Source organism: Dama dama, chromosome 6 (assembly GCF_033118175.1).
Source record: "Dama dama isolate Ldn47 chromosome 6, ASM3311817v1, whole genome shotgun sequence".
NCBI classification, from domain to species: Eukaryota; Metazoa; Chordata; class Mammalia; order Artiodactyla; family Cervidae; genus Dama; species Dama dama.
Genome location: NC_083686.1, coordinates 27,634,809 through 27,662,303, shown reverse-complemented (window position 1 = coordinate 27,662,303; position 27,495 = coordinate 27,634,809). Strand labels below are relative to the sequence as shown.

At 37.4% G+C, this 27,495-nt stretch overlaps 1 protein-coding gene across 1 annotated transcript in view; it reads left to right on the top strand.

Moving 5' to 3' along the window:
* Positions 1-2,942: 2,942 nt before the first annotated feature.
* LOC133058685 (alpha-fetoprotein-like) overlaps positions 2,943-27,495 on the top strand; it is a 42,582-nt gene continuing 18,029 nt past the window's right edge. The window contains exons 1-10 of the mRNA XM_061145560.1: positions 2,943-3,027; positions 4,340-4,391; positions 4,530-4,671; positions 6,382-6,593; positions 10,516-10,648; positions 13,898-13,995; positions 15,177-15,306; positions 22,356-22,570; positions 23,991-24,123; positions 25,962-26,059. Of these exons, the coding sequence (XP_061001543.1) occupies positions 2,943-3,027; positions 4,340-4,391; positions 4,530-4,671; positions 6,382-6,593; positions 10,516-10,648; positions 13,898-13,995; positions 15,177-15,306; positions 22,356-22,570; positions 23,991-24,123; positions 25,962-26,059 (1,298 nt within the window). The remainder of the gene's footprint in view (positions 3,028-4,339; positions 4,392-4,529; positions 4,672-6,381; positions 6,594-10,515; positions 10,649-13,897; positions 13,996-15,176; positions 15,307-22,355; positions 22,571-23,990; positions 24,124-25,961; positions 26,060-27,495) is intronic.

Below are 27,495 nucleotides of genomic sequence, written 5' to 3'. Positions count from 1 at the left end.
GATGATCCTGGCTGTTCTCTAAACTCTTCAGGCTTTTTAGTGTTTCAGTGTCTGAAATAAAAGATGATGACCATCTAAGATATAATACATAAAAATATTGAGTTCTTTTGGTTTAACATTTCGAGCACAGTATCTGGGATTCTTATTCATTTGTTCAACAAATACTTATTATTAGACCCTACTGTGTGTTAGACATTGTACAATATAATTCAATATAATGCAAATATAACCAAATATAAGCCAATTAGGCATCGTTCTTATGTCTACTGGGCAGGGGCCAAGACAGTAAGCAATCGCGTATGATGTCCTAGGTGCAGGATGGAAAAGGGGCCTTGCTGTGGGAACTTGTGGCAACAGCATTCCATCCAAGCTGAAGTTGCAGGTGGGAGGGGATTGGAAGGGAGTTATATTCCTACTCCTATTAACTTGCTGTATGGCCTCAGACACAAGTTGCCTAGAATCTAAGACCTCCAATTCTTGGTGTAGGGTGGAAGAATAATCACTCCATCACAAAGGCTTTAAAAAGATGTAATAAATTACTATATAAAGTATCCAGATACAATGGCCAGCAGACAGTAGGTGTTTAATTCATGACGTTAATTTTTCTTTTCTATCATTTTCCCAAATACTCTTGTTTATTGTCAAGGATGACAAGGAAGAAAATTTTACTGAAATGATGAATAATAAGTTTAGCAAACAGAAGTGAAACATTGCAGTTTGCTAATTCAATTTTGCACCTGATAGTGGATTATCCTATGTGTCCAGTGCTGTGCTAGGAGACACAGATATGAAACCAAAGACCCAGGGACCTCTGCCATCACAAGACTCTAAAATCATAGAGGAAACTGCCATACAACTCTCTCTACTGATGTGCCAAAGAACACAGTGATAAAAGGCAGGTAACCCGTGTGATGGAAAGAAAGGAGGGAGAGAAGTGGGTTTTTCAAAAGTCTTGTTTTGCCTGGAAAGAGAGGATTTGGAACAAAAGCAAGTCATACTGACTCTGTATGGCTCAGACTGAGCTCATGCCAATGACTAGAACATAGCTGGACTCAGTCGATGCAGGAAGACTTCTAGGACTAGAGATGTTTGTAAATGTCATCAGCCTCATGGTGCTATAATGAGTGCCAAGACTGCACATGCATGGGCAGTCACTACCCAGGTTTTTGGCAGGATCTAGGGATCCAGCCTTGGTTTTTCTAAGGTTCCTTCAAACTCTGTTTCTATGACTTGGACAAGAATTAGGCTTGTGGTAAACATAATTATTAAAAATCATCATTGTGTCTTATACTTGCATACCTTCCATTTTTTTTATCTTAAAGATCAGTGTGGAGATCTTCTTCTCTTAGAGAACAAATTCTGTGCCATCTTTTGAATTCTATCACAAAACCCATTCCTTAGCCTTTGCTTAAATAATCCCCACAACCTGTCTTTTCTCTGATCTAAAATTCTACCACCAGTCACTAATAAAGAATTTATCTCCTTCTATGTTTTAAAGAATCTCTTCCTGTGAGAGAAGGATGCCCATGAGAAGTTAATTTTGTCCAAAAATAATTTTTATTTAAAAAGAGGAACTAGTTTAGCACACATAGAACATTTTTTTTTTTTAAGTGCCAGCTCCAATCAGTTAATGGTGGCTGTCCTGTGGCTGAATGATTCTAAGGCCTAGCCATAGAGAAAGAGTAATGTCTACAATGGGTGACAGTCTGAAAGCAGTCATCCAAAGCGTTTGTCATCACTAGAGTAATAGGTCTGTTTCTGGTAGCCCCAGGAAGCTTAGAGTATGATCTCAAGGGAGCCACTCTAAGGATGCAAGACAGAAAGGATGCTGAGCATTAGGACTGTTTAGAGAACCCTGGAAAGCCTATGGAAAACTGGCAAGACAGTCATCCATATTCTTTACCATAAGCTAATGTGTCCCAAATCTAAGTAATGACAGATTTGTTGTTTTTCAGGCAAATGTATCTCTCTCACTTATGATACTTTTTTTTTTTTTTGCCTAGGAAACCAGAAATGAGATTATGTGGGTAGAAAAATCAAGTAATGGACTTCCAGCCTTGAAGATTATCTTACCCAAACCCTCCATTTATAAATGAGGAAACTGAGGACAGGAATGGCTAAAGTAGTAACCAGTGGTCTCCCATTTCCAGAACTTTGGGGCTTTAAGTTTAACTTGAACTTCTAAGTTAATTCATAGTCACCAGTGTCCTCCCTAGACTAAAGAACTGGATTATAGGCAAAGCAGAAAGCAGCTGAGAGATGTTGGTATCTCAACTTTTATTACTAGCTCTTGGATGGTGTGAGCTCTGACATCAGAAAGACCAGAATTTCTACCTGTGAGTCCATGAGCAAATTATATGAGCTTGAGTCTTCACTTATTATTCAAGAAATAAGAATGCTGCTACCTAAATACAGTCACATAAAGTGCTAGACTTGCAGCGAAGACTCAGTAAATTCGGTTGCATTCTCATGGGTTTGCTTCCCAAATCTGTGCTCCCCACTCTCACTAGGGACCTAAAAATGTGTCCAGCACTGGAACTAGGGTCGTCATCATTTATCTGAATCTGGCATTGTATGTGTTTACTTAATCTCCTGCCATTTTAGAACTTTGTACATGTCAACAGGCATTTCTAGGAAATCAGGTATTTACCAAGAGCATCTATTGATTACTTTATTTCAAGTCCCAGGTGATGTAATCTTGAAAAAACAAGTAGACTGACATGAATCATTTTAAAATCCAGTATTCATTAATGAATGCTATCTATCAGAAGTATTTCTTCATTATCATGAATTTCTTCCATTTTCTCAGGGTTATAGTGGCCTGGGGAAAATATTCACCAGAAGAAGTTTAATTATTAATAGTAATTACTTGGGACGAATATAAAAGGATTATTCAATTCTCTCAAATGATAGAACACCTTCTATAAAGTTTATCTGAAATAATGAAGACTGTTAGATCCATATCTTTTCTTATTTTCTTCAGCTACATTAGATGTCAGACTCTTCAGAGAAGTTTACTAGATGCAGGTAGGGAATTCTATTTATAACCTATACATCCTTGTGCCAGGAGGTGAAACATCCTGACATCATGACAAAATTTCATAGATAGAAAAAGAGAATTAATGTATTGGGGAAACACACACATCTTCCAGTCTAGATGACAGAATGATATATTTTGAACTTATATTTAAAATTAGATAAATTAGTTTAGATTTATATAAATATATTTAGATTGTTTATAGACTAATATCATGAGCTACATTATTCAGTACCTACTGTGTGCCAGGCACTGTGCTCATTGCTTCACACATAGGCTTTCATTTAATCCTAACCATTATCCAGTGTAGTAAAAGTGATTAACATTTGATTGATAAAGACACAAAAATTCTGAGTGCTTAAGTTACTTCCTCAAGGCCATATTCAGTTTCAGAGCTAGAAACTGAACTCGGAATAACTGTCTCCAAAGCCTTTCCCTGTTAATATTGCTAATGATATGATTTCTTTATTGAATAGATAGTGGCTAAACTCTTTAGACTTAGCGACTGAACAGTAGCAAACTCTTTAGAAGCTATTGGTATAAGAAGGAAGACATATTTTCAATGAGAGCATGTGTACGTGTACATGGTGAGCGAGAGTGATGAAGATGTTGAGTAAATCCTAGATGTATGAGATGCTGTCTTTGCCACATTAAGACTAGCAAAGTACTAATGTTTATATTGTTGTTTCTAATGCCAGCATTTAATTTTCTTAGTGTTCTTTGAGTGTGCTAGTAACTTCTAATAAGAGTTATTTAATTAAAAAGTCAAGTTTAGTTAACTCAGAAGTGTCAACACAGATATGTGTAACATTTGTTGGCCAATGACAGAGAAGAATATATATTTGACAGATTTCAACTACATGATGTTTTGGACTAGAAATAAATCATTCACAGAATACAGGTTAAATACAAGAAATGTTCTCAGTTGGTCAGTCATGTCCAACTCTTCGTGACCCCATGGACTGAAGCCCGCCAGGATCCTTCGCTCACGGGATTCTCCAGGCAAGAATACCAGAGTGGGTTGCCATGCCCTCCTCCAGGGGATCTTCCCAACCCAGGGATTGAACCATGTCTCTTCCATCTCCTGAATTGCAGGCAGATTCTTCACCACCAGAGACACCTGGGAAGCCCAAATACAAGAAAATATATATTCTTATAAAATGTATCCTGATTTATGATGTAAACAAAAACAGATCTGGAAATTTATGAGTGAATACATGTAGATTTGAATTGTAAAAAGGGGATTTCAACTTGGAAAATTTCCTCTTTTGCAAATAAAAATCTCATTTTCTCTTTTTCCAGCCACGCAGCAAACAAATGGCCAGAATTATCTAGAGGAGAACTTAAGAGCTGTGTGAGTTTTATTATCAGAAATTTTATTTGAAATTTACACTCATATTATTTTGTAGGGTAGTAGGGCAGTGATATAACAAGACTGATGGAAGAGAGGGGTTTGATTGGTTTCAACATTCACACAAGTGTTTTGTTTCAGCACTAGCATTATGGTTGCACAGTTTCTTCAGAAACTGACTTATGAAGAAGTACAAATCATAGTTCAAGAGTTGCTAGATCTTGCAGAAAAGTGCAAGAGCCTCAAGTCACATGAATTACCTTCAGAATCCTGTCACCAGTTGGTAGGTGAATCATGTTCTGCCTTTTTCTGTTGAAAAAAAAAAAACAAAATTAAATTGCAAACAAAAGATGTTGCTGTGGGATGGGTTGATTGAATAATCAAGCAAGCAATTTTAATGCAAAATATGTACATGAGTCACACTCAAGATATAATCTTTGCAGGTTTATGAGCCTACAGTTTATTAAGCTCATGTCTAGGAGATCACATTCTGAGAACCAAAGGCTTGAGAGAATGAATTATACCCTAGAATGTCAGCTTGTTCATCTAAGTTGATTGCTCTTTCTCTGTCACTAGACTACTATTGTCTGACAGCTCATATGAAGATTCCTGGGAAATTAAAATACTTATTTACAAAAGTGTCTGAGAGAACATAAAAAAGAAGAAGAAAGTGAATATTATTATAGGTTTTTTTACCCACTTAGTAGAAAATCTTGAAAATTACTATTGTCTTTTATAAAGTGTGCATCTTGTGATTATAAAAATTCTTTTTTGTTAAACTCTTTATTGAATTTGTTGAAATATTGCTTTTGTTGTTTATGTTCTGGTGTTTTGGCTGTGAGGTATATGGGGTCTTCACTCCCTGGCCAGGAATCAAACCCATACCCCATGCATTGGAAGGTGAAGTTTTAACCACTGGTCTACCAGAGAAATCTCAGAAAAATCATTGATAAACATATCAACATATTCTTATAATCTACATATTTTGGGATCAATTATTCTCATATCAACAATTTAAATACAAATAGTTTTCTTCTTTATTTATAGGTTTTTCCCACTCTATCTTCTTGGGCTAAAACCTATCTATTTTTTATTAGAATCTAAGTTGTCATAGGAAAGGGCTTCCCGGGTAGTGCTTGGTAGTAGTGAAAGAAATGCCTGCCAATGCACCAGATGTGAGTTCGACCCCTGAGTCGGGAAGATTCCCTGGAGCAGGGCATGGCAACCCACTCCAGTATTCTTGCCTGGAGAATCCCATGGAAGGAGGAGCCTGGAGGGCCACAGTCCAAGGGTTGGCAGGGTCAGACATGACTGAAGCAACTTGGCAGGGTACGCACGCAGTCACAGAAAAGTCATTAGCTTTATTAGAAACACACTTTACATGAAATACTTCTGCACTTATTGTACAGTGAGTTCTTATTTCCACTTCAAGAGATGACCTTTTTCTGACTTTATCCCCTAAATGTGGAATGTCATTTGAAGTTTACAGCATCCCACACATTTACTGCCATCCAAAGGCATTTGAAAACTGAATCATTACAATTCTGTTAGAATATTTGACACTGAACACACATTGCCTTAGAGCTCAATTTTTAAAATAAGTCCCCATGGAAACCAACTAAAAGCCATCATGAAACAAGGAAAGCAAGCCATCACATATTTCTTGGTGGATGATTTTTATTAAAAATACCTTGATTTCTTTAGGCCCTGGCCATTTTGACTTATGCTTATTTTAACACCTCCCAACTGTATGAAAATGAAACACTTCTATAAGTAGGGAGAGAATGATAAATTCTATTTGGCCAATGTCTAGCACATGAGACTTAACAATCTTTTAAAAGACTTTTGCTCAAAAGAGCTATGTCCAAGGACTACTGGATATGGAGTATAAGATTATACATTCAGTTGCCTTTTCTTTATAATTCTTGAACTTTTCTATGGTTAGGAATGTGGACCATCTTGCCTTCCCTCATGTTATTATTTCCTTCTACAGATGGCTACCTTCCTAGAACATATTTGCAATAACCAAGGAATGGCCGACAAATGTGTATTTTCTGACTGTTGCAATATAAATAAGACAGCAAGACATAAGTGTTTCCTATTACACAAAAAGGATGATACAGGTTACACTGAAATATTCCAGATTTCAAATCCTGAGCAGATCTGTGAGATGGGCAAAGAGAATCAAGTGCCAGCGAAAGACAGGTAAGTCACTTTTCCTTGCCAGGTCTTTGAAAAAGAGTATTTTCTAATTTTGAAGACAGATTTTGAGATAAAGCCTCTAAGTACACAATGCTTTATTATATAAAAATAAAGTAAAAATTTGATCTACAATTTATTTTTTTCCTTCAGAACGACAACATGGTCTTAGCAAACCCTGGAGGACATGAAAATGTCTGTGTCATGAAATGCTAAAAATGACTAGGATCTGTAAAGACCCATCTCCTTAAAGGTTAGATTGATCAGACCAGTAGCAAATGATGCTGAAAACTACAATCTAGTAGGCAAAGCATAATAGGCAGAGTATTGGGAATAGAGCACAGGTAACAGCTTAGGCAAGGGCCAATACTTGGGAGGTTCACCAAGGTATAACAGGAGGGATATCTGACAGGCCTAGAATCTGTCATTGGGAACCTAGGAATAAACAATAATGGTAGATTGGACAGAGATCAGTTTTCTACTCAAAAACTCTGATTCGATAATTCCTGCCTACAGTCGATCGTATTATAGCCCATGGGTAGGTGTGCTCATATTTTGGTTTCTTAGTTATCATAGAGTCTATCTTTAGAGACTTACAAGCAAGTAGCTGGGGTTCAGAGGCGGGAAACCAATCCAGAGAGAGACAAAAATGACAGAAATACAAAGCTTCAGTGCTCAAGGAATGCAGTTCTGGTCATTTGGTCAAGAGAGACAGACACCAGGAATAAGGGAAGGATCTGAGTGCTGGAAATAGTGCAAGAAGCATGGTGCTGACTCTATCATTCATAATTTCAGATTTTAGGCATTAAACTCTACACCAGAAATGAATGAAAAGACCTGGTAACTTGATGCTGAACAATGTAAACACCTTTAATTCAACCATCCAGAAACCTCCCAGGAGTTACTGAGCCTTCAAGAAGAACTTAAGTGGCCCAGTCACTTAGGGTGAAAGGACTAAGGGACAGGGGGTTGGGCAGGTTCTAACTTGTCTGACATGAGAAGCAACCAAATGAGAAAATAAAATATGAGCTTGGCTACCTATTTACTAGCCATTCTAGGTGAGAGTTATAAAATCAGGTTTGGGTTGAACATTCAGAGATTATAAAACCTAACTAACACTCAGGTAGTGAATCTAATCTCTTCTTGAACATTTACAATTAAATCAGTTACTGTTTAGTCAATAAGTTGTGTCTGGCTCTTTGAGACACCATGGACTGTAGCCCTCTAGGCTCCTCTGTCCATGGGATTTTCCAGGCAAGACTACTGGAGTGAGTTGCCATTTCCTTCTCCAAAGTCAGTATTGAGGAGTTATTTTGTATTCTAATTTAACTTAAGTGCATACAGCTATACATATTCAGGGGAAAATAATTTTCTGATTACTTGCTTCATACTATAAGCCAACAACTTTATTTAATTCTCAACCAAAGAAACAGTAACTTATATCAAAGCTGGAGGAAAAGTCAGCTATTTTGGTCTTATCAAAAGATAGTATATTATACATGTATACTTTTTTGTACATTTGGATTATCTAAGGAGTTTTCAAAAACAATTTTCATCATGGTAAAATTTTATTGTATATCTTACTTTAGTACCCAACTTCCAACCAAGTGTGACTCTGTGTTACTTTACAATAGGACTTTCTATTATATTTTTAAATGGCTCTGATTATTAGCAAGTGTTTTCCTCGTATGAAGTTCAACTTTGCCTTTGGAGATTTGAAATTAGATTGGCTTATACTGAAAATTCTTGAAAGGAACTAAGCTACTGCAGCACAAAAATGAAGTCTTAGTTTAGCTTAGTACCCAATAGAGAGCAAAGATACTGAATGACTCCATTGAGATTTCCTATTGGCCAAGAATTTTGCCTTTTCTTGGGTGGCAGTTATATCTTAATAATATGAATTCTGCTTTTTTTTTTTTTTCCCCCTACAAGTTAGGCTTAAGAAACCTTGCTGAAATGAAACAAGTCTGTTGATTAAACTTTCAAGAGTAAGCAGGTTGAGTCTGGGGTGAAGGCTGAGGGGAGGACCCCACTTTCTCTCTTTTCCCTTAAGTTGTTGTTTAGTCGCTAAGTTGAGAATGACTCTTTTGTGATTCCATGGGCTGAACCTCAGCAGGCTCCTCTGTCCATGGGATTTCCCAGACAAGAATACTGGAGTGGGTAGCCATTCCCCTCTCTAGGGGATCTTCCTGACCCAGCGATCAAACACACATCCCCTACACTGTAGGCAGATTCTTTATCATTGAGCCACCTGGGAAGCCCCTTTGATTATACTGTCCCGGAAGATAATTAAAGCCTGACTATACTTTCATTTTGGCTTTTGTCTTCATTGGCTGCTCTGGCACTTGGCCTCTCAGCCTTTTCCAGCTCAGCTCAGCTCCTGACAACTTTCCTGTAAGAAGTAACTCAGAAATGAAAGAAGCTTCTATATTGGAGCTATGCCACCTGGAGCATGTGTTTCAAAGGTTACTTCAAAAAAGAAAGAGAACAAAGAACTGTGCATAGTAATTAACAGCCAAACCTAGAAGTGGTATATGGCATGTTTATTCATATTTCATTGATTAGAACTCAGTTACTTGCTCCCACCTAACTGCAAGGGAGGCTTGAAAAGAAACTTTCCTGTGATTATAAGAGAAAATGGATTTGTTTGAGCCTTAAGCCAGTTTTTGTCTGCGATGTCAACCTTCATTGGGTATTTGTGTATGGGAGGAGGGATGGGGAGTAAGTAATTTGAGCAAGTTTTGTGGAATAGTGTGAGGAGATATGATGATAAATAGAAGACAGGCCTGGTGCCCAGGCTCCATAGTGAGTGTAGAGAATGAATTTGAGAGGGACTTCCCTGGTGGTCTGGGGTTTCCAGGTGGTGCTAGAGGTAAAGAACCCACCTGCCAATGCAGGAGATATAAGAGACATGGGTTCTGTTCCTGGGTCAGGAAGATTCCCTGGAGAAGAGCATGACAACCCACTCCAGTGTTCTTGCCTGGAGAATCCCATGGACAGAGGAGCCAGGAGGACGACAGTCCATAGGGATGCAGAATCAAACATGACTGAAGTGGCTTAGCAAACATACAAGCACCATGTGGTGATTAAGACTCTGAACTCCCAATGTAGTGGGCATTGGTTCGATTCCTATTCGGGAGCTAAGATCCCACATTCTATAAAATGTGACCTAAAAAGTGTAAAAAAAGGGAAAAGAATGAATTTGAGAAGTAAATTAATATTCAGATTTAGTCATAAACCCAAATATTGAGTGACGCATCTTGGAGGACAATGGCATAAACTTTCGTAGTCTAGAAAGAACTTACAGATGATCTTGAAAGATTCCTTTTTAATGGCTGAGTAGTATTTCATTGTGTATATGTACCACAGTTTTCTTATCCATTCATCTGCTGATGGGCATCTAGGTTGCCTCCATGTCCTAGCTATTATCAATGCATGGCAAAATCATTACATTATTGTAAAGTAATTAGCCTCCAACTAATATAAATAAATGAAAAAAATAAAAATAAATAACAAAAAAAGATTCCTCTTCATCCACCAATAACTTCTAAATTTAGTTCCCCTTTACCAGCTGTACTATCCTCCATTTACAATCAGTTTAGACTATTGAACTTTCTACTTTTACTACTTATATAAAAATGAACACTTTCAATTAGTGACTTCCTTTACTCACTGGCCTAGAAGATACAGTGGATTACTTCTTGGGCACTGTCTAACCTCACATTGACCTGTCTGTTGTAAACCTTTGATACACTTAAGTGTAATGGTATCCCATTTCTGTTACCATGAAATTCTAGAAGTTTCAGGTCAATAAAACTAAATGAATCATAAGTTCTTAAGAAACAGTGTCAGAACATGTTCTTGAATTCCAAATTATATCATTCCATAATAATTCCATTATTATGACTTTGCATTTGTCAAATTATAGGTACATTTATGAAACTTCTAGGAAGCATCCATTCTTGTATGGACCCACTATTTTAACCATGTCTGTTTGCTATGAAACAGCTGTTCAGTCATGTTGCCGAGAAGAAAACAAGACTGAATGCTTCCAGACAAAGGTAAACTATTTACATGTCAACTGTTATTTAGGATCTTGTTATGCTAAGTATGGACTGTGGACCAGCAGCATATGTATCACCTTGCAGCTTGTTAGAGATGCAGAATGAAGCTCTTCTCCAGACCTGCTGAATAAGACATCATTTTAACAAGATACTCAGGCCATTCATATAGTCCTCAAAATTTGAGAAGCATGATCCAGGACAAATATCACTTCATAATACATATTTAAAACTTCAATGATCATTTCTGCATAGCAAAACACCCCAAAATTTAGTGACTCAAAAACAATAACAATTATTTTATTATTTCTTATGGTTTCAGTGGGTCAGGAATTCAGGAAGGGTTTATCTGTATGGTTCTGGATCCTGATTTTTTGTGTGGTGCAGTCAGACAGTGGTTGGATCTGGGGCTCTGAAGGGCTGAAGCACCTAGGGGCTGGTTCATCTTTCTTCTCATATTACCTCAGGGCCTCTCCCCGTGGTCTCACTGACTTGGCTGGTTTGGGCTTCCTCACAGCGTGGCAGCCCGAGGGCCGCTGGACTGCTGGCATATGGCCAGAGTCTCAAGAATGAGTATTCTTATGGATAAAGCAGAAGTCCTATGGCCTTTTATGACCAAGCTTCAAAAGTTACCTTTGTTATACTCTATTGGCTGAAATACCACAAAACTTTGAAGGGGAAAGTAAATATACTGTAACAAAAGGCTCACTGTAAGAAAAACATGAGATAGAAGACTTTGCTGTACCTAACCCTGGAAAATACCATTAGCCACACATTTAATTTTAACCATGTGGCCTATTCTCCTTCACTGAATAGACGTAAATCAGTGATTAGTTCCATGATAAAAGTACTTTTTAATGTATGCTCATTAAAGGTTCTGGATACCAACATAAAATAACTGTCTTTAGAAGGCACACCAGATGGATTTTCTGAAGGTCACGCTGAAATGAATAGTAGTTTGGTAATCATTTTGATGAATTCCTCCAGGCTAAATGCAGTACCACCATTTTCTTGCTGTTTTCTTTGATCTCTTCAGTGAGAATTTCTCTCATATTCCTCTCAATCCCTATTTCTCTATTCCTTTAACTATGTTTCTCCTATTGAGCTCCTCATCTTCTACCTTGTGTAAGAAATTAAATAATGTATCTAGAGTCTCTGGCATATACTAAGCATGCAATAATCATAGTTATCGTTAAAGCTACACACACACACACACACACACACACACACGTATATTTCTTACCTCTCTTCCATTCTTCCCCTAGTTAACTCCAGTTTCTTCAGAAGCAAATTCTGAATCCCTAAGCAGGACAGTTACTTTTTTTTTCTCTCTTTTTGGTTTCATATTATTAAAAACAACAAAAACAAGTGATTGTATAGACTTATGTTTCATTACCAGGCATTTGGAAAAATGAACTTTTTCATGACTGTTAGTTTTTTCAGCTAATTTGTTGCAAAGTTTTCTTAATTTTAACCCTTTTCAGAGGAAATTTTTCCTTGATGTATAATATGCCCCTATAATTAAAAAAATTTTTTTATTGGTGTATAGTTGATTTATAATGTTATGTTACTTTCTGCTATATAACAAAGTTAATTAGTTATACATATACATAGACCCACTCTTTTTTAGATTCTACCCCCATAAAAGTCTTTGCACGGTATTGAGTAAGAGTTCCCTGTGCTATACACTAGGTACTTACTAGTTATCTAGTTTATATATAGCAGTGTGTATATATCAGTCCCAATCTCCCAATCAATATATCCCTTCCTTCTGCTTTCCCTGTTGGTAGTCATAAGTTTGTTTTCCATATCTCTGACTCTATTTCTGTTTTAGAAATAAGCTCATTTGTACCACTAATTCAGATTACACATATAAGCAATGTCATATATTTGTCTTTCTCTGTCTGACTTCACTTTGTACAATAATCGCTAGGTCCAGCTATATGTCCCTATATGTTAAGCATAAGCTGGTGCTTTTGAATTAGCTAAGTTCTTTTCTCCTCTCCCTCGCTCTATGACGGTTACAGTCTTGCTTGCCTCCAGAATGTCTGTTCCCAGGAGTTCTTAATCCTTACCCAGAGAAGACTGCACAGTCAATCATGTGAAAGTGGTGTCAGTGATCACAGAATGTACTTTATGAGTTAAGCCTTCACAGACTCTGTTGTGAAGAAGAGAATAATCTTATTTGTATTTGGTTTCAAATAAGTGCAACACAACAAAATAAGAATAAAATAATAATTATATTTATAATTAATTATAAATATAAATATTATCATAGGACCAGATTTATGATTTGAATATTGCCTCTGTATATGTTTTTTAATTTGTTCTTTAAAAAAGCATTGTAAGGTATTGTTACCCAAAGTAAATTTAACATATGGTCAATATAATGTTTTAAGACAATATATAGAGCTATTCTGAAATTTTAAAATGTTATTTATATTATCACCACACAGAGATACTAATTTTGGTATATTTACTTTTATTCATTTTTTTCATTCACAGGCTTTTATTTTGTACATTGTTGTGACCAAATTGAATATATATTTTTGAATAGAGACTTAAACATATGTACTTTACATTAAAAGTGTACATCTTTTCAAAAACAATGTGTCTTTATCCACTTAGGCATCTCTATTCTTTTTTTTTTTTTGGCATCTCTATTCTTTTGAGACATTTTGTGTCCAAAATTTTGCTAGGCATACAGATTCTTCTTTTTGAATAATTATATTTTTATTTATTCAGAGACATTTATTTGGAATAGAGTTTCAGAAGTCAAAATTCTGAGTTAAAGAATATGAAGATTTGGGGGGACTCCATTAATTTTTATTGCAAAACTAGAGCATATATTATAGATAAACATTTAAAGACATGCTCAAGGTGACAGGGCTAGTAACTTGAATAAAACCAAAATACAACTGTAAGACATTATTGAAATTTATTCTATCGGCTCTCTGGATTCTTGTTTGTTCACTGTCTTGTTCTCATTTATACATCAAATGTCTAAGTTAAGGGACAAACAATCTCTGGAGAAGTGAGTGCTATTTTGTAAAAAACAGACAAACCCAAAAAACAACAAAAAAACAGAACCTTCACCAAATTATGCTTTTACGTTTGGTCTCAGAGGTAAGACAATAAAGACTTTCTAATTTTGAGAAGATACATGATTTTTTTTTCTCTTCTTTACTAACAGGTGAACTTTTTCAGTTATTACCATAGTTCTTTGATAAGTCATTTTTCTAATTACAGCTGGAACCCATCAGAAAGTACGTTAGAGAAATATCTTTGAGGCATCACCATTTATGTGAAATTGGGATTAAATTCAACCACAAAGTAGCAACAGCCATGTAAGTTACCTACTTAGATTTGTGGACTTTGCTGCTTTGGATCACCCTCTGATTGAACTCATTGAAAAATCATCTATCTTCTGTTCACTAATGTCTCTCAGCACGAACCTGGTTCCTTTCTCTACAGGTGTGCTACCCAGCTATTCAGCAGGGCACCCTGGCTATGCTTCACCTTGCACAGTCCTCGTCTCCACTCACTGTTTCCTGTCTTGATACCTTCCAGCAGCTCAAATTTTTAAGGCTCTTCTCCAGTGTACAAAAGATTCTCTATATTCAGATTCATACCCTTAGTTGTTCTGTATGGTTAAGGCTGGAGGACAAAAGGTATTTTTCCCTTGGAAGATAAGAAAGATTTTGGCTCTAATGTCACAAAAAACAAAAAATATTGAGTGATGTTTTTGGGGTGGGGATAGAGGAGTGTGGGGTGGGAGGAGAATTTGATGTCACTCAATGTGTCTCTTTCTTGGCCCAGATTTTGTTTCTGTTTACCCCTGAATACATGCATCTTCCTTATATCACCTTCTTACCCATTTAAGGACAATATTGCATTGCCTGGAAGCTCAGTTCTTCTTATAAGGCAAGCCTATTTTTCATGGTTCAGCGGTAAAGAATCCTACCGCCAAGCAGGGGACGAGGTTCGATCTCTGGATCATGAAGGAATGGCAACCGTCTCCAGTATTCTTGCCTGGGAAATCCCATGGACAGAGGAGCCTGGCAGGCTACAGTCCATGGGGTCACAAAAGAACTGGACGTAGCTTAGTGACTAAAGAACAACAGAACAAAAAAAAGTTTCAGGGGTGTTGTTCAGTTGTCAACAAAGAGGGGCAAGGGAGAACCAATCTTTTTATAATTAATGTCTTTATGGAAAAGAATTTTATTTGGAAATAGGTCAGATAAATTCCCAAAGTACTTGTCCAAGCAATTCAACTTCTTTAAGCAATAATCTGAATAATGACAATGACCATACTTACATGATTATGAACTGAATAATTTTCATTTTGTGACTTAGATTTTTGGATGGCTCTGGGTTATATCACTGAAGAAATAGAAAACATAATATGCAACTATCTTCATCCTACATTTGCAAATGTACTTCTATTCTTTTGATTACTCATTGAACTAGAACTAATTTTAGAAAGAATTGAATCCAAAAATTTAAAAATGCACTTTTCTTCCCCCAGGGAATTGGTTCTGTTGACTAAAAAGCAACCTAAAGCTAATTTTTCTGAAATTACCAAGCTGGCCGCCGATATTAAAAATTTGCATCAGATCTGTTGTGAAGGAAATGCAGTAGTGTGTGTACTTGGCAGGGTAAGATTTTCTCTTTTCTTAAAACTCATCTCAACTTTTAAAATATTAGTATTTCTTAAATAAATATAATATATATTTATAAATATAATAAATATGGTATATAATTAATCTAAAAGAGTAATTATTACTTCTTAATATTACCAGTAGAATGATGTTGCCTCTCTTTTCTCATGCAACATTTTTTTTCTTTCTTTCTTTCCCTCCCTCTCTTATCTTCCCTTCTTCCCTTTCCCTCCTTCCTCAACCTGTCTTACTTTACTTTATTATTTTACTCTTAAATTTTTAGAGTTGATTGCTAATTTCCTCCCATATTATGATTGTATTTCATATATCTTTGAATCTCTAGCAAGTCCTATAATTGTAGACTATACCCTGAGGCCATATCAGCCTGGAGGGAAGAAGAAACCACCAAAACAAAGATATGGCAACAAGGGGCAAGGACTGGGGCATGGGCAACATAGAGTTTATCTGCCCCAGGTGTAAATGTAAAGTCTCAAAACCCCCGAGAAGGAAAATATTGCAGCTGTTAAAAACCCAATAACAGTTCAGTAAATTACAATCATATACAAGTCATGTTCATTCTGCAAGTTTGATAACTAATGGTTTTCATCACAATTAAAAAATAAAGCAGAAGCAAAGTAAGACATGATTTCAGAGAGAAATCCTCTGGAGGAGGGCATGGCAACCCACTCCAGTATTCTTGATTGGATAATTCCATGGACAGAGGAGCCTGGTGGGCTATAGTCAATGGGGTCGCAGAGAGTCTGACTCAACTGAATTGACTGAGCATGCAGGCACAGAACACATTAAGGGACGTGGGTAACAACTGGAGTTAAAATAGAAAAATCATTGACTAGAACACGCACTAAAATTCCTAGAATTCTAAGTCCTCAAATATTTACTTTGCCAGAACAGTGAGTTGGGGTAAGGCCATAGCTTCTCCTTGGCAGCTATTGCAGTTGGCCATTGTTTGCTGAGGTCAGTGCCATGTTCATCTTGACCAGTTGTAAAGGCGTGGCTGCCACTGTGGATTCCATCCTGGAGATAGGCAATGTGAAGTTGTTCCTTGGACTAGTTTCTGTATGGCAAGAATCTCAACTGATACTGGGAGGAATATTGTCCTGCATGCTTAGAAGTCCTACTGGCTCTTCAGGACAGGCTCTCAGACTTCTGTCTGCATGAAGATTATGTGAATTTGGGGGGAAATTACAGGGAACTTTGAAGCCTATCCATTGTTGTTAAAACAAGACAAATTTGCTTAAGTCCTTTAACACATAAACAATACCTATTCCAAATTGGTAACCTTAGGACAGCTTCCATTATAGTCTATATTATGACAGACATGGGATTCCCTCGTAGCTCCGTCAGTAAAGAATCTGCCTGCAATGCAGGAGACCTGGGTTCAATTCCTGGGTCAGAAAGATCCCCTGGAGAAGGAAGTGGGTTCCTTCTCCCAGTCCAGTATTCTTGCCTGGGAAATCCCATGGACCAAGGAGCCTGGTGGGCTACAGTTAATAGGGTCACAAGAGTCAGACATGACTTAGTGACTAAACCACTGAAACCACATGCTAGAACAATCTCCAGTTATTTAATAGTATTGGCTAGTATTCTAACCAATATAAAATAACTATGGGTACTTCTAGCATTCCTGCCGTATTCCAGACTGTAAAGGTAACAGGTTTAGAGTTATTGGCTTCACAAAGATATTGTTTACATGTAATTTTTCATCCTTTTTTAGAGGTCATTTTGCTTTGTTTTAATTAGGGTGGATTCTGAACATTAGTAAATATTCTTTTATCTCCTAAAGATGATCATTTGCTTTATATTGTTTGACTTATCCATTGGTGAATTATCTTAAAAGATTTATTAATTTTTGCCCATCTTTACATTGCTCAAGTCAATCTCATTTTACTCTATCTCTAGCCTTTCTCTCTCTCTGCCTTTCTCTATGTATATTATACATACATACGTTGAATTTTTGCATTTATGTTTAGATGTGAACTGGATCTGGAACTGTCTTTTTTGGCACATACTTTATCAGGTTTTGGTATCCGGTTATGCTCACTTCTAAGAAATGGATTAGAATTATTTTCCTTTCGAATTCTCTGAAACAAATACTACTGTAACCTATCTATTTTGTGAGGGTTTGTCTGTGAAACTGGAACAGGGATGGCGATATAACCTGGTGTGACAGCTTCTCCATTTCTTTTGTTATGGACTCATTTAAATGTTTTCTCAGCTAATCTTCATTATTCATGAATTCTGTACTTGTGAATTCACCTACAGGCCAAAATTTTTTTGTAACCCCGAAATCAATACTCACAGCACTCTGTGGTCATTCCCAGAAACTTGCGCGTGTTCAAAGCAGTGGAAATTTAAGTTGTCTGATGCACATGGTTCCAACTGCAAAAGAACAAGGCAATGGTCCTTGCTTTCCCATCATAGCTCTTGTGCTGTAAAAAAAAAGTTCATTTAATGCCATGTTTTCTGCATTTCTGCATTTTTTGTTGATGATTTAGCTGTTTAAAATGGCCCTGCATATAACACTGAAGAATTGCCCAGAGTTTCTAAGCACAAGAAGCTGTGTTGTGCCTTGAAGAAAGACTGTATGTTTTAGATAAGCTTTGTTCATGCATGTGTAATAGTGTTAGTGGCTATGAGTTCAATGTGAATAAATCGTCAATACTCGAGTCCCCCTTATTTCCTGCTTTGCTTCCTAAGGTTTCAGTTAACCATAGTCAAGGTCCATCTGAAAATAGTAAACAGAAAAATCCAGAAATAAACAATTCCTAAGATTTAAACTGGGCACCATTCTGATCAGCAAGATGAAATCTTGTGCCATCTTGTTCCGTCTCATCTGGGAGATGAATCATCTCTTTGTCTAGCGTTTCCTGTGGATTAGTCACTTAGTCATATAGGTCACCAGATTGGCTGCCCTGGGATCAGGGTGCTTGGGTTTAAGTCACACACTGATTTCAGTGCATAAGCGTAATGATGCTGGCCAAACAGAAACTGTAAAGTGCATCCTTTAGGTGGAAAGGTGAAAGTTCTCCTTAATAGGGATAGAAAAAAAATCATATGCTGAGGTCACCAAGATCTATGGTAAGAACAAATCTTTTCATCTGTGAAATTGTCAGGAAGGAAAAACAAATTCGTGTTAGTTTTGTTGTCACACCTCAAACTGCCAAAGTTTTGGCTACAGTGCATGATAAGCTTAGTTAGTTAAGATGGAAAAGGCATTAAAATTGCACAGTTAGGTATTTTGAGAGAGAGATAGAGAGACCATATTCACATAACTTTTATTGCATTATATTGCTACAATTTTATTATGTTACTTTTATTAATCTCTCACTGTGCCTAATTTGTAAATTAAACTTTATCATATGTACGCATGTACAGGAAAAAATATAGGTTTGGTACTATCTGCAGTTTCAGGCATCCACTAGGGGATCTTGGAATGTCTCCCCTGCAGTAAACAGGGGTGGGAGGACTGCTGTATATTAAATAAGGAGTTTTTAAACAGAAACATACACAAAACAAGGGTTATTTCTTGATTTGTTGACGAACATGTGGCCAGAGATTTGTAGAAACTTTATCCTCTATTTCCTCTAGGGCAGATGATTCAATATTCACGAATTCAATGTTTATAACTACTGTGAATAATGAGACTCAACTATCCTTATTTTTGTCAGGGCTTGAAACATATGTTTTCCTTTAAAACTTCCCCTTCACTAGTATTTTCTCATTTAGAAATAGAGTTCTGCCTGACATTATTATTATTGGATAACTAAAAACAGTGATTATGTAACTATACCTCCTTATCCCTCATGTATATATATCTTCTCCTTTAATTAATCAGTTTTGCAAAAGGATCATTTAATTTATTATTCTTTTCCAAGATAGTGTTCTTGGAAAATGGAGTAAGACAACTCCAGTCTTACAAATAGGTGGAGCCTGATCAGAAGTGATTTAAATCATTTCTTTTGTTGCTGTTTTTTAGTCACTAAGTCCTATCCAACTCTTAGCAACCCCATGGACTGCAGCATGGCAGGCTCCTCTGTTCTTCATCAGCTCCTGGAGTCTGTTGAGTCTGTTGATGTCTGTTGAGTCAGTGATGCTATCTAACTAGCTCATCTTCTGCTGCCCCCTTCTTCTTTTGCCTTCACTCTTTCACAGCATCAGGGGCTTTACCAGTGCATCTTTTTCAATGCCATTTCTTCGCCTGGACTATAAAATCTCCTGGCCAAAACACTCCCAACCTGAGGGCAATGTTAGAATCTACAGGTGGATGATGTCAGAGCCTTTGCCAGCCTTGTTGCCAGAACTACTGCCCGCAGGCCTGATGCCTCCCCTTTCAACAGGACTTTATTGAAACAGATTTGATCCTAGTAAGCCACTGAGGGCAGGCTTATCTCCTAACTAATGGAGACATTCTCCCTGTTGATATCAACATGACCCCATAATGCAGCTTCCACTTAACCACTCCCAGATCTAGACTTTTGGCACATTCTCCTTCTCTCCTGATCCCTTAATCTTCATCTCAACTAAAGATTCCCAGTAAGTTCAAAATATCCTATATATCATTTTCCAAGTATGTCATGGTCATCACCCTCTAAGACTCTTTATAGACCAACATGGATAATTCTAGTATGCTTTTTTCTCTCCATTTGTTTCCAACTAACTTATATTTGTCATTCAAGACTGAAGTCATTCAAGATCTGTACTCTGATCTTATCCAGTTGGGATTGCAATCTCTCTTTTCTTATCCAAAATATAATATACATATTTCTCTAACAATTTATTTTATAATGCATTGTTTTGTTATTTAATTATTTAAACTCTCCAACTAGACCTGTGACTTCCTTAAGTGTAGAGATTAGTTTGCTCATATATACATGTACTAATTTGTGTGTGTGTGTGTGTGTGTGTGTGTGTGTGTGTGTTCAGTTCAGTTCAGTCACTTAGTTGTGTCCGACTCTTTGTGACCCCATGGACTGCAGCACGCCAGGCCTCCCTGTCTATCACCAACCCCTGGAGCCTACTCAAACTCATGTCCACTGTGTCGGTGATGCCATCCAACCACCTCATCCTCTGTCATCTCCTTCTCCTCCCACCTTCAATCATTCCCAGCATCAGGGTCTTTTCTAATGACTTGGTTCTTCGCATTAGGTGGCCAAAGTATTTCAGCTCCAACATCAGTCCTTCCAATGAATATTCAGGACTGATTTCCTTTAGAATGGACTGGTTGGATCTCCTTGCAGTCCAAGGGACTCTCAAGAGTCTTCTCCAACACCACAGTTCAAAAGCATCAGTTCTTCGGTGCTCAGCTTTCTTTATAGTCCAACTCTCACATCCATACACGATTACTGGAAAAACCACAGCCTTGATTAGATGGACCTTTGTTGGTAAAGTAATGTCTCTGCTTTTTAATATGCTATCTAGGTTGGTCATAGCTTTTCTTCCAATGAGCAAGCATCTTCTAATTTCATGGCTGCAGTCACCATCTGCAGTGATTTGGAACCCCCCAAAATAAAGTCTGTCACTGTTTCCACTGTTTCCCCATCTATTTGCTAAGAAGTGATGGACTAAATGCCACAATCTTAGTTTTCTGAATGTTGAGTTTTAAGCCAGCTTTTTCACTCTTCTCTTTCACTTTCATCGAGAGACTCTTTAGTTCTTCTTCGCTTTCTGCCATAAGGATGGTGTCAACTACATATCTGAGGTTATGGACATTTCTCCCGGCAAGCCCAGCATTTCAAATGATGTCCTCTGCATATAAGTTAAATAAGCAGGGTGACAATATACAGCATTGATGTACTCCTTTCTCTATTTGGAACCAGTCTGTTGTTCCATGTCCAGTTCTAACTGTTGTTTCTTGACCTGCATACAGATTTCTCAGGAGGCAGGTCAGGTGGTCTGGTATTCCCATCTCTTGAAGAATTTTCCACAGTTTGTTGTGATCCACACAGTCAAAGGTTTTGGCATAGTCAATAGGGCAAAAGTAGATGTTTTTCTGGAACTCTCTTGCTTTTTTGACGATCCCACGGATGTTGGCAGTTTGATCTCTGGTTCCTCTGCCTTTTTAAAATCCAGCTTGAATATCTGGAAGTTCAAGGTTCATGTACTGTTGAAGCCTGGCTTGGAGAATTTTGAGCATTACTTTGCTAACATGTGATATGAGTGTAATTGTGCAGTAGTTTGAGCATTCTTTGGCATTGCCTTTCTTTGCGATTGTAATCAAAACTGACCTTATCCAGGCCTGTGGCCACTGCTGAGTTTTCCAGATTTGTTGGCATATTGAGTGCAGCACTTTCATGACATCATCTTTTAGGATTTGAAATAGCTCTACTGGAATTCCATCACCTCCACTAGCTTTGTTCATAGTGATGCTTCCTAAGGCCCACTTGACTTCTCATTCCAGGATGTCTGACTCTAGGTGAGTGATCACACCATCATGGTTATCTGGGTCATGAAGATCTTTTCTGTATAGTTCTTCTGTGTATTCTTGCCATCAGGAAGATTCCCTGGAGAAGGGAATGTCTACCCCTCTCCAGTATTCTTGCCTGGAGAATTCCATGAACAGCGGAGCCTGGTGGCCTACTGTCCATGGGATGGCAAAGAGTTGGGCACAGCTGAGTGACTCACACTTTCACTTCTACTTTTAACATACAAGTAAATATGTAAGTGTAATAGTAATATCATGGTAATGTATATAGAAAATGACAGAGACAAAATGTTTTCTCAACTGGGATCCTAAAACAATAACAATAGCAAGTGATAAAACTCTCTATTTGTATTTTGTTGGGCTAAACTTGAAAACAGTAATATAGTCCATCTTCCTTTAAGTTCTTTGAGAGCTGTGACACTTGAGTAAGGTCAAGTAGGGAAGCTTTCTTATTAGAAAGAGTCAGTATAACTGGCCTTTCTGATCTTTCAGTTTGCAAGAAAAAAGCAACATGAGGCCAAGTTTTTCTCTGCTTTTCTCAATAAAAATAAGTATGTTCAGAATGAAGTCATCAAGAATAACTGCTTCCCTTTCTGTTTTATAGAGTCAGCTTATGAACTACATCTGCTCTAAACAGGCTATTCTATCTAGCAAATTCTCTCCATGCTGTGAACTGCCAGAACCATTCCGAGGAGAATGCATTATCAACTCGGAAAACGATGACAAACCTGATCTCTCACCCCTGCCCCTTCGCAGGTTTACAGAAGATCAGTCTGTATGCAAACAATTCACTGACAAGCAAGATTTCTTCCTACAAGAGTAATAAGGCTTTTTGTAAAACTTTAATAAAGGGATATTGTATTTATGGATTCTTTGGTAGAAGTTTCAAACTTGAATGATGGCAGAGGCTAGTCAATGATGTCAGTCAATGGTTAAATGGTCAAGAGGATGTGTTCTGTGTAGTCCAAGGTGGCAGCTACTATTTGGCTCTAGCTACTTGTGGCCATGTGGGAATGTAGGCTTTGGGTGGTTGGATCAACTTTTTGGAGGGGAGTTGAAGGTCTCTTGAGTTCTAAATGTTGACAACCAATAGAGGAATTTTTAAAAACGAAGTGAGTGTCAAGCATGTGCAAGCTTTGCTCTGAGAGACTTAGAGTCATGTTTAAGTAAGGGCCTTAGATTAGTATGGCCAGCTCTTCTGATTATTTTAGTACCTACTATCAAAGCTATTGCATAGCATTTGAAGATTAAAGAGATGGAGTACTAACATATCTGGTGCCCATGCAGAAGTACTATTTATTTGGGTCATAAAGCAAACTGGTTTCAAGATGAAATATTAAGATAGTATGACTTTGTCATTGAAATATTTCTAAAGTCACTGTGTAAAGTATTATTTGGAGCAACTAAATTCTAACAAACCATAAAAATTTGAGTTTTCTTCAAAGTTTTCCGTTGAGTGACTTTAGCTATATTTCTGCAACTGCATTTGACATTGGCTTATAAAAGTAAATGTCACTATCTGAACTCACTTTCCCTAGACTTGCATTTGGTCCTGAAAAAGTGGATAGGCACAACTTAGTGGAAATCACATTAGTCTGTGAGTTGGGAGATCTGAGGTCCAGTCTAATTCAGTCATGCATCTGCTTTGAAACGCAGTTCAAGCCATTTAACTTCCCCAGGCTTTTATGTTCCAACTATAAACTGAGGCAGTTAGATAAGGTCCCTCCTTAAGGCACTTCAAAGATCCCTCCTGCAATTCTATGATTCCTTTAGAAGTATTCTAGAGTCAAAATTTCTCTTTCTTGTAACCCAGAAGAATGTATAGATTATGAACAAGGGGAAGATGGTGATTTAATACTTATAAAAGGTGTAATATTTATAAAATCTAGCCTCAAAGGTCATTAGGAAAAATGTTCTCATCTACACACTTGAAATGAATTTCTAGCAACAGTAAGGAGAGACCCTGAGCCAAGAACTAAAGTTTATCAGAATATTTTAGGTTCAAATTTGAGTCTGCCACTCACTGTTGTGTGACTTTGGAAAAATCATGTAATTTTATTGATTTGGTTTCCTTATCTCAAAACATAGCCAGAAAAACCTCCCTGCCAGTCACCCAAGATTTTCAAATACCTTAAAGTCAGTTAAAATATTGAATAAATCACATAGATGGCTTTTGAAAGAAAAATATGACTTCAGAAAATTAACTGTTTACTCTCTAATTTGCTTCATTTGGAAATAGGTTTCTTTATGAATACGCAAGAAGACACCCAGAGTTGGCAGTTCCAGTCATTTTAAGAGTGGATGCAGTATATCAAAATTTATTGGGAAGATGCTGTAAATTAGAAAATCCTCTGGAATGCTATAGCCATGGGGTAAATTCCTTTTTTAAAAACCTATTTCTCATATTTGTGGTGTGATTACAAATAGAGAAAAGTCCAGTGCTGTTAGTAGTACCATGCTTTTATTAGATAATTATGCATGTTCTGATTGCAAGCGTTACACAAAAACTATGATTTCTGTCTAAACCAAAGGTCACATCATTACACAGCAGCAACTCTCTGCATGAGTCACTGCCTTATAAATTCTGTGTTTTATGAAACATTCTCTATGCAATTTTCTCTTTTAAGTTTGCTTGGCCTGGTAGCAGGTAGCATGAAAGCATAGCCTGTTAGGGTGAGGGAAGGTTGAACATTTCCACCAAGCAGGCCTGGACACTGTCCCTGTTTCAAGCCAGAAATCATACTGTTTGCAGGCAGCAGCTCCTGTTGTGCAGTTGACATGAAAAAGCAGGTGACCTTACAAATCTCTGACCAGGTGATCTATCATCCACGGGTTACCAGGAGCCAGGAGGTTCTGGCTTTTGTTATGCTAATGAGTGGCTTGTGCGTTGACAGAGAGGTGGGGATAGAGGGTGAAGGCATTTCTTGTTCTGAGTCCAAGCAGGTACATCTGGCATCTTCCTGTTCCTGGAGAGAAAGCTAAATGAAGGTGATTTAGTCTTCTGTAGGTTAACAGTGGTCCCCAACCTTTTGGCACCAGGGACCCATTTCATGGAAGACAATTTTTCTATGAACCGGGGTGGTGGGGAGGTGGGGGGAGATGGTTAGGATGATTCAAGCACATTACATTTATTGTGCACCTTATTTCTGTTATTATTACATCGGCTCCACCTCAGATCATCAGGCATTGGATCCTAGAAGATCTGGTTAACACCCTTTCAATGTATCACCTGTAGATTTCACAATCAACCTTATTATGATAATAGCCCCTTATTGGAGGTGGGTGTTTAGAGTTTACAAAGTAGCTTTACAACCAGTGTCCTATTTTATTCTCAGGGCAGCTTGGTAAGATAGGTAATGGCAGAATTACTAGCTACATTTTATAGATGAAAGTATTGGGTTTCAGAGGTTCAGGTGACTAGTCCAGTGCCGCTCAGGCAAGAAGGGTTGAATCCAGACAAACAGTTTGCAAATTGGGTAAAAGTTTTACTATTGAACACTGCTTATTAGAATCAGGTGGACTGGGTCTGATTACTTAAGATGATAACCAGTGCTCCTAGTGAAGGGCTAAGTCTGCAAGGTCAGTTGTATCTTCCCACTGGGATTTTATTTGCACTGTTCAAGAACTTTTTCAATTTGTATTTAGCTCTGAGAATTCCATGTGATTTCCTTCAATGTGTATTTGTGGAATGCTTCACATCTGGTACGTGTTTTTGTTAAACCTTACTTCTTTTTTTTTTTTTTTTAAACCTTACTTCTTAATATGTATCTATATTTCTATATCTACATCCATATCCCCATATCTGTACTGTTTATATAAAAATGCTGTGTTATTAAAAATAAGCAATATATACACACATATTCTGATCAATTGAACTTTGATCTATAAATTACTTTTAAGGACCTCTTTCTGGCTTGATGAATGACTAGCTTCATACTTGTAAAATATGCCATTTAAACCCACAAATGAGTTCATATCAGAGGAAACTAAATATCAGTCTGATTGTCCCACTTTTTTCCTCCACAAAGTACATGGCCATTCCTGTTATAGCAAAATGTGTTTTTTCAACATTTCCAAACTCACTGAGTAAATAAAACCCTGGGTTTAGTAAAACAGTTACATTAAACTATTACAGAAGATGATTTTGCAATCTAACCTCAAGATATATTGTCGCAACAATAGGCAAACACTGATTATCTTTATTTTTCAGGAAGGGATGTTTCAAAGAGTGGTTCGTGAAAGCCATGAGCGTGTGAAAAATCAGTGTGATGTACGTGAGAAATTAGGAGATAGTAACTTTCACGACAGGTATGCTTCTAAGATGTTGTCCAGATTATGTAGTTTTTGTTAACTTTTGCTGCTAAGAGTTGCTAAGAGTCTATATTCAACCTTAAAACCTCAGAGGCCAGGGAAAAAATCAGTTCCAAATTAACCCAGCTATCCTTATCTTGATAAGATACTTGACTACATAACTTTGTGTGCTTTTGCTTTGCTTTTTGGTCCAGTTTCCAGATTCTAATCAATGCCCAGAGGTTAGGGAGCCAGCAGCCCTGACCCCCTTCTGCAGTCTCATAGAAGCCTCTACCTTTCACCTGTACATTTAGCTTGGGGCTTTGCCTGCAATTTGGAGTCAAGGCTGCAACAGAGATCTGATATAGGGTTGCTTTGTCAGTTTCAAGTCAGGTCACCATAGCACTACAGTATTTTCACTATCAAGAGTGGAAATAAATGGATACCTTAGTTATTAGTCAGGGAGTGCACAAAAAACTGTGTGCAGAGAGCCTGGCAAATCCCATTTATGTCAAAGATTGTGTGCATGTGTGCTCCGTCGCTTCAATTGTGTACAACTCTTTGTGACCCTATGAACCGTAGCCCACCAGGCTCCTCTTTAGGGATTTTCCAGGCAAGAATACTGGAATTGTTTGCCATGCTCTTCTCCAGGGAATCTTCCCAACCCAGGCATTGAACCCAAGTCTGTCTGGGTCTCTTGCATTGCAGGCAGATTCTTTACCCACTGAGACACTTGGGAAGCCCATGTTAAAGATTAAGATGTAAAAAAAAAAAAGGCCAATTTTCAGTAATGTTTAAGATGTTACTAGTATAGTCTACTTAGAAGCAGAGTGCTGGGGGAAAATTAGGTTTGATATAGTGTTCATAATACTGAACTTAAATGACTGGAATAATGGAACCAGAGAAACTATTCTCATTTCAGACAGAATATTTGTTTTTATTTTCTTTTAACTGTTGTGTTTGTTAATGTCTAATTTAAGGATTAGACCCATGGCTCTCAAACTTCAGAGTGCATCAAAACTACCTGGAAAAAAAAAAACAAAAAAAAAACACCTGGAGGATTTGTTGAAACACAGCTCTCCTCTAGAGTTTCTGAGTCAGTAAATCTGGGATGGTGCATGAGAATATGTATTAATGTTTCTAACAAGTACCCAGGGGTACTGATCCTGCCAATCCAGGGGTCATACTTTAAGAAGCAGCTACATTATTTCCCTAACTCCATTATAATATAAATGCAATAAATGATTCTGATATTCTGTTGTCCGGTTCTGTAGTCTTTCTCATTCAAATTTTCCCCTGTATTCCTCAGTTCCCACCACCACTCTCCTAGTCCAGGCCACCAGCCTCTCTCACTTGAATGACTGACATGGCTTTTCCTTCCCCGACTCTACCTCTTGCCACCTCCAGTTGATTCTTTATAGAGCAACCGTAATGATCTTAAAAGCATTGTAAAG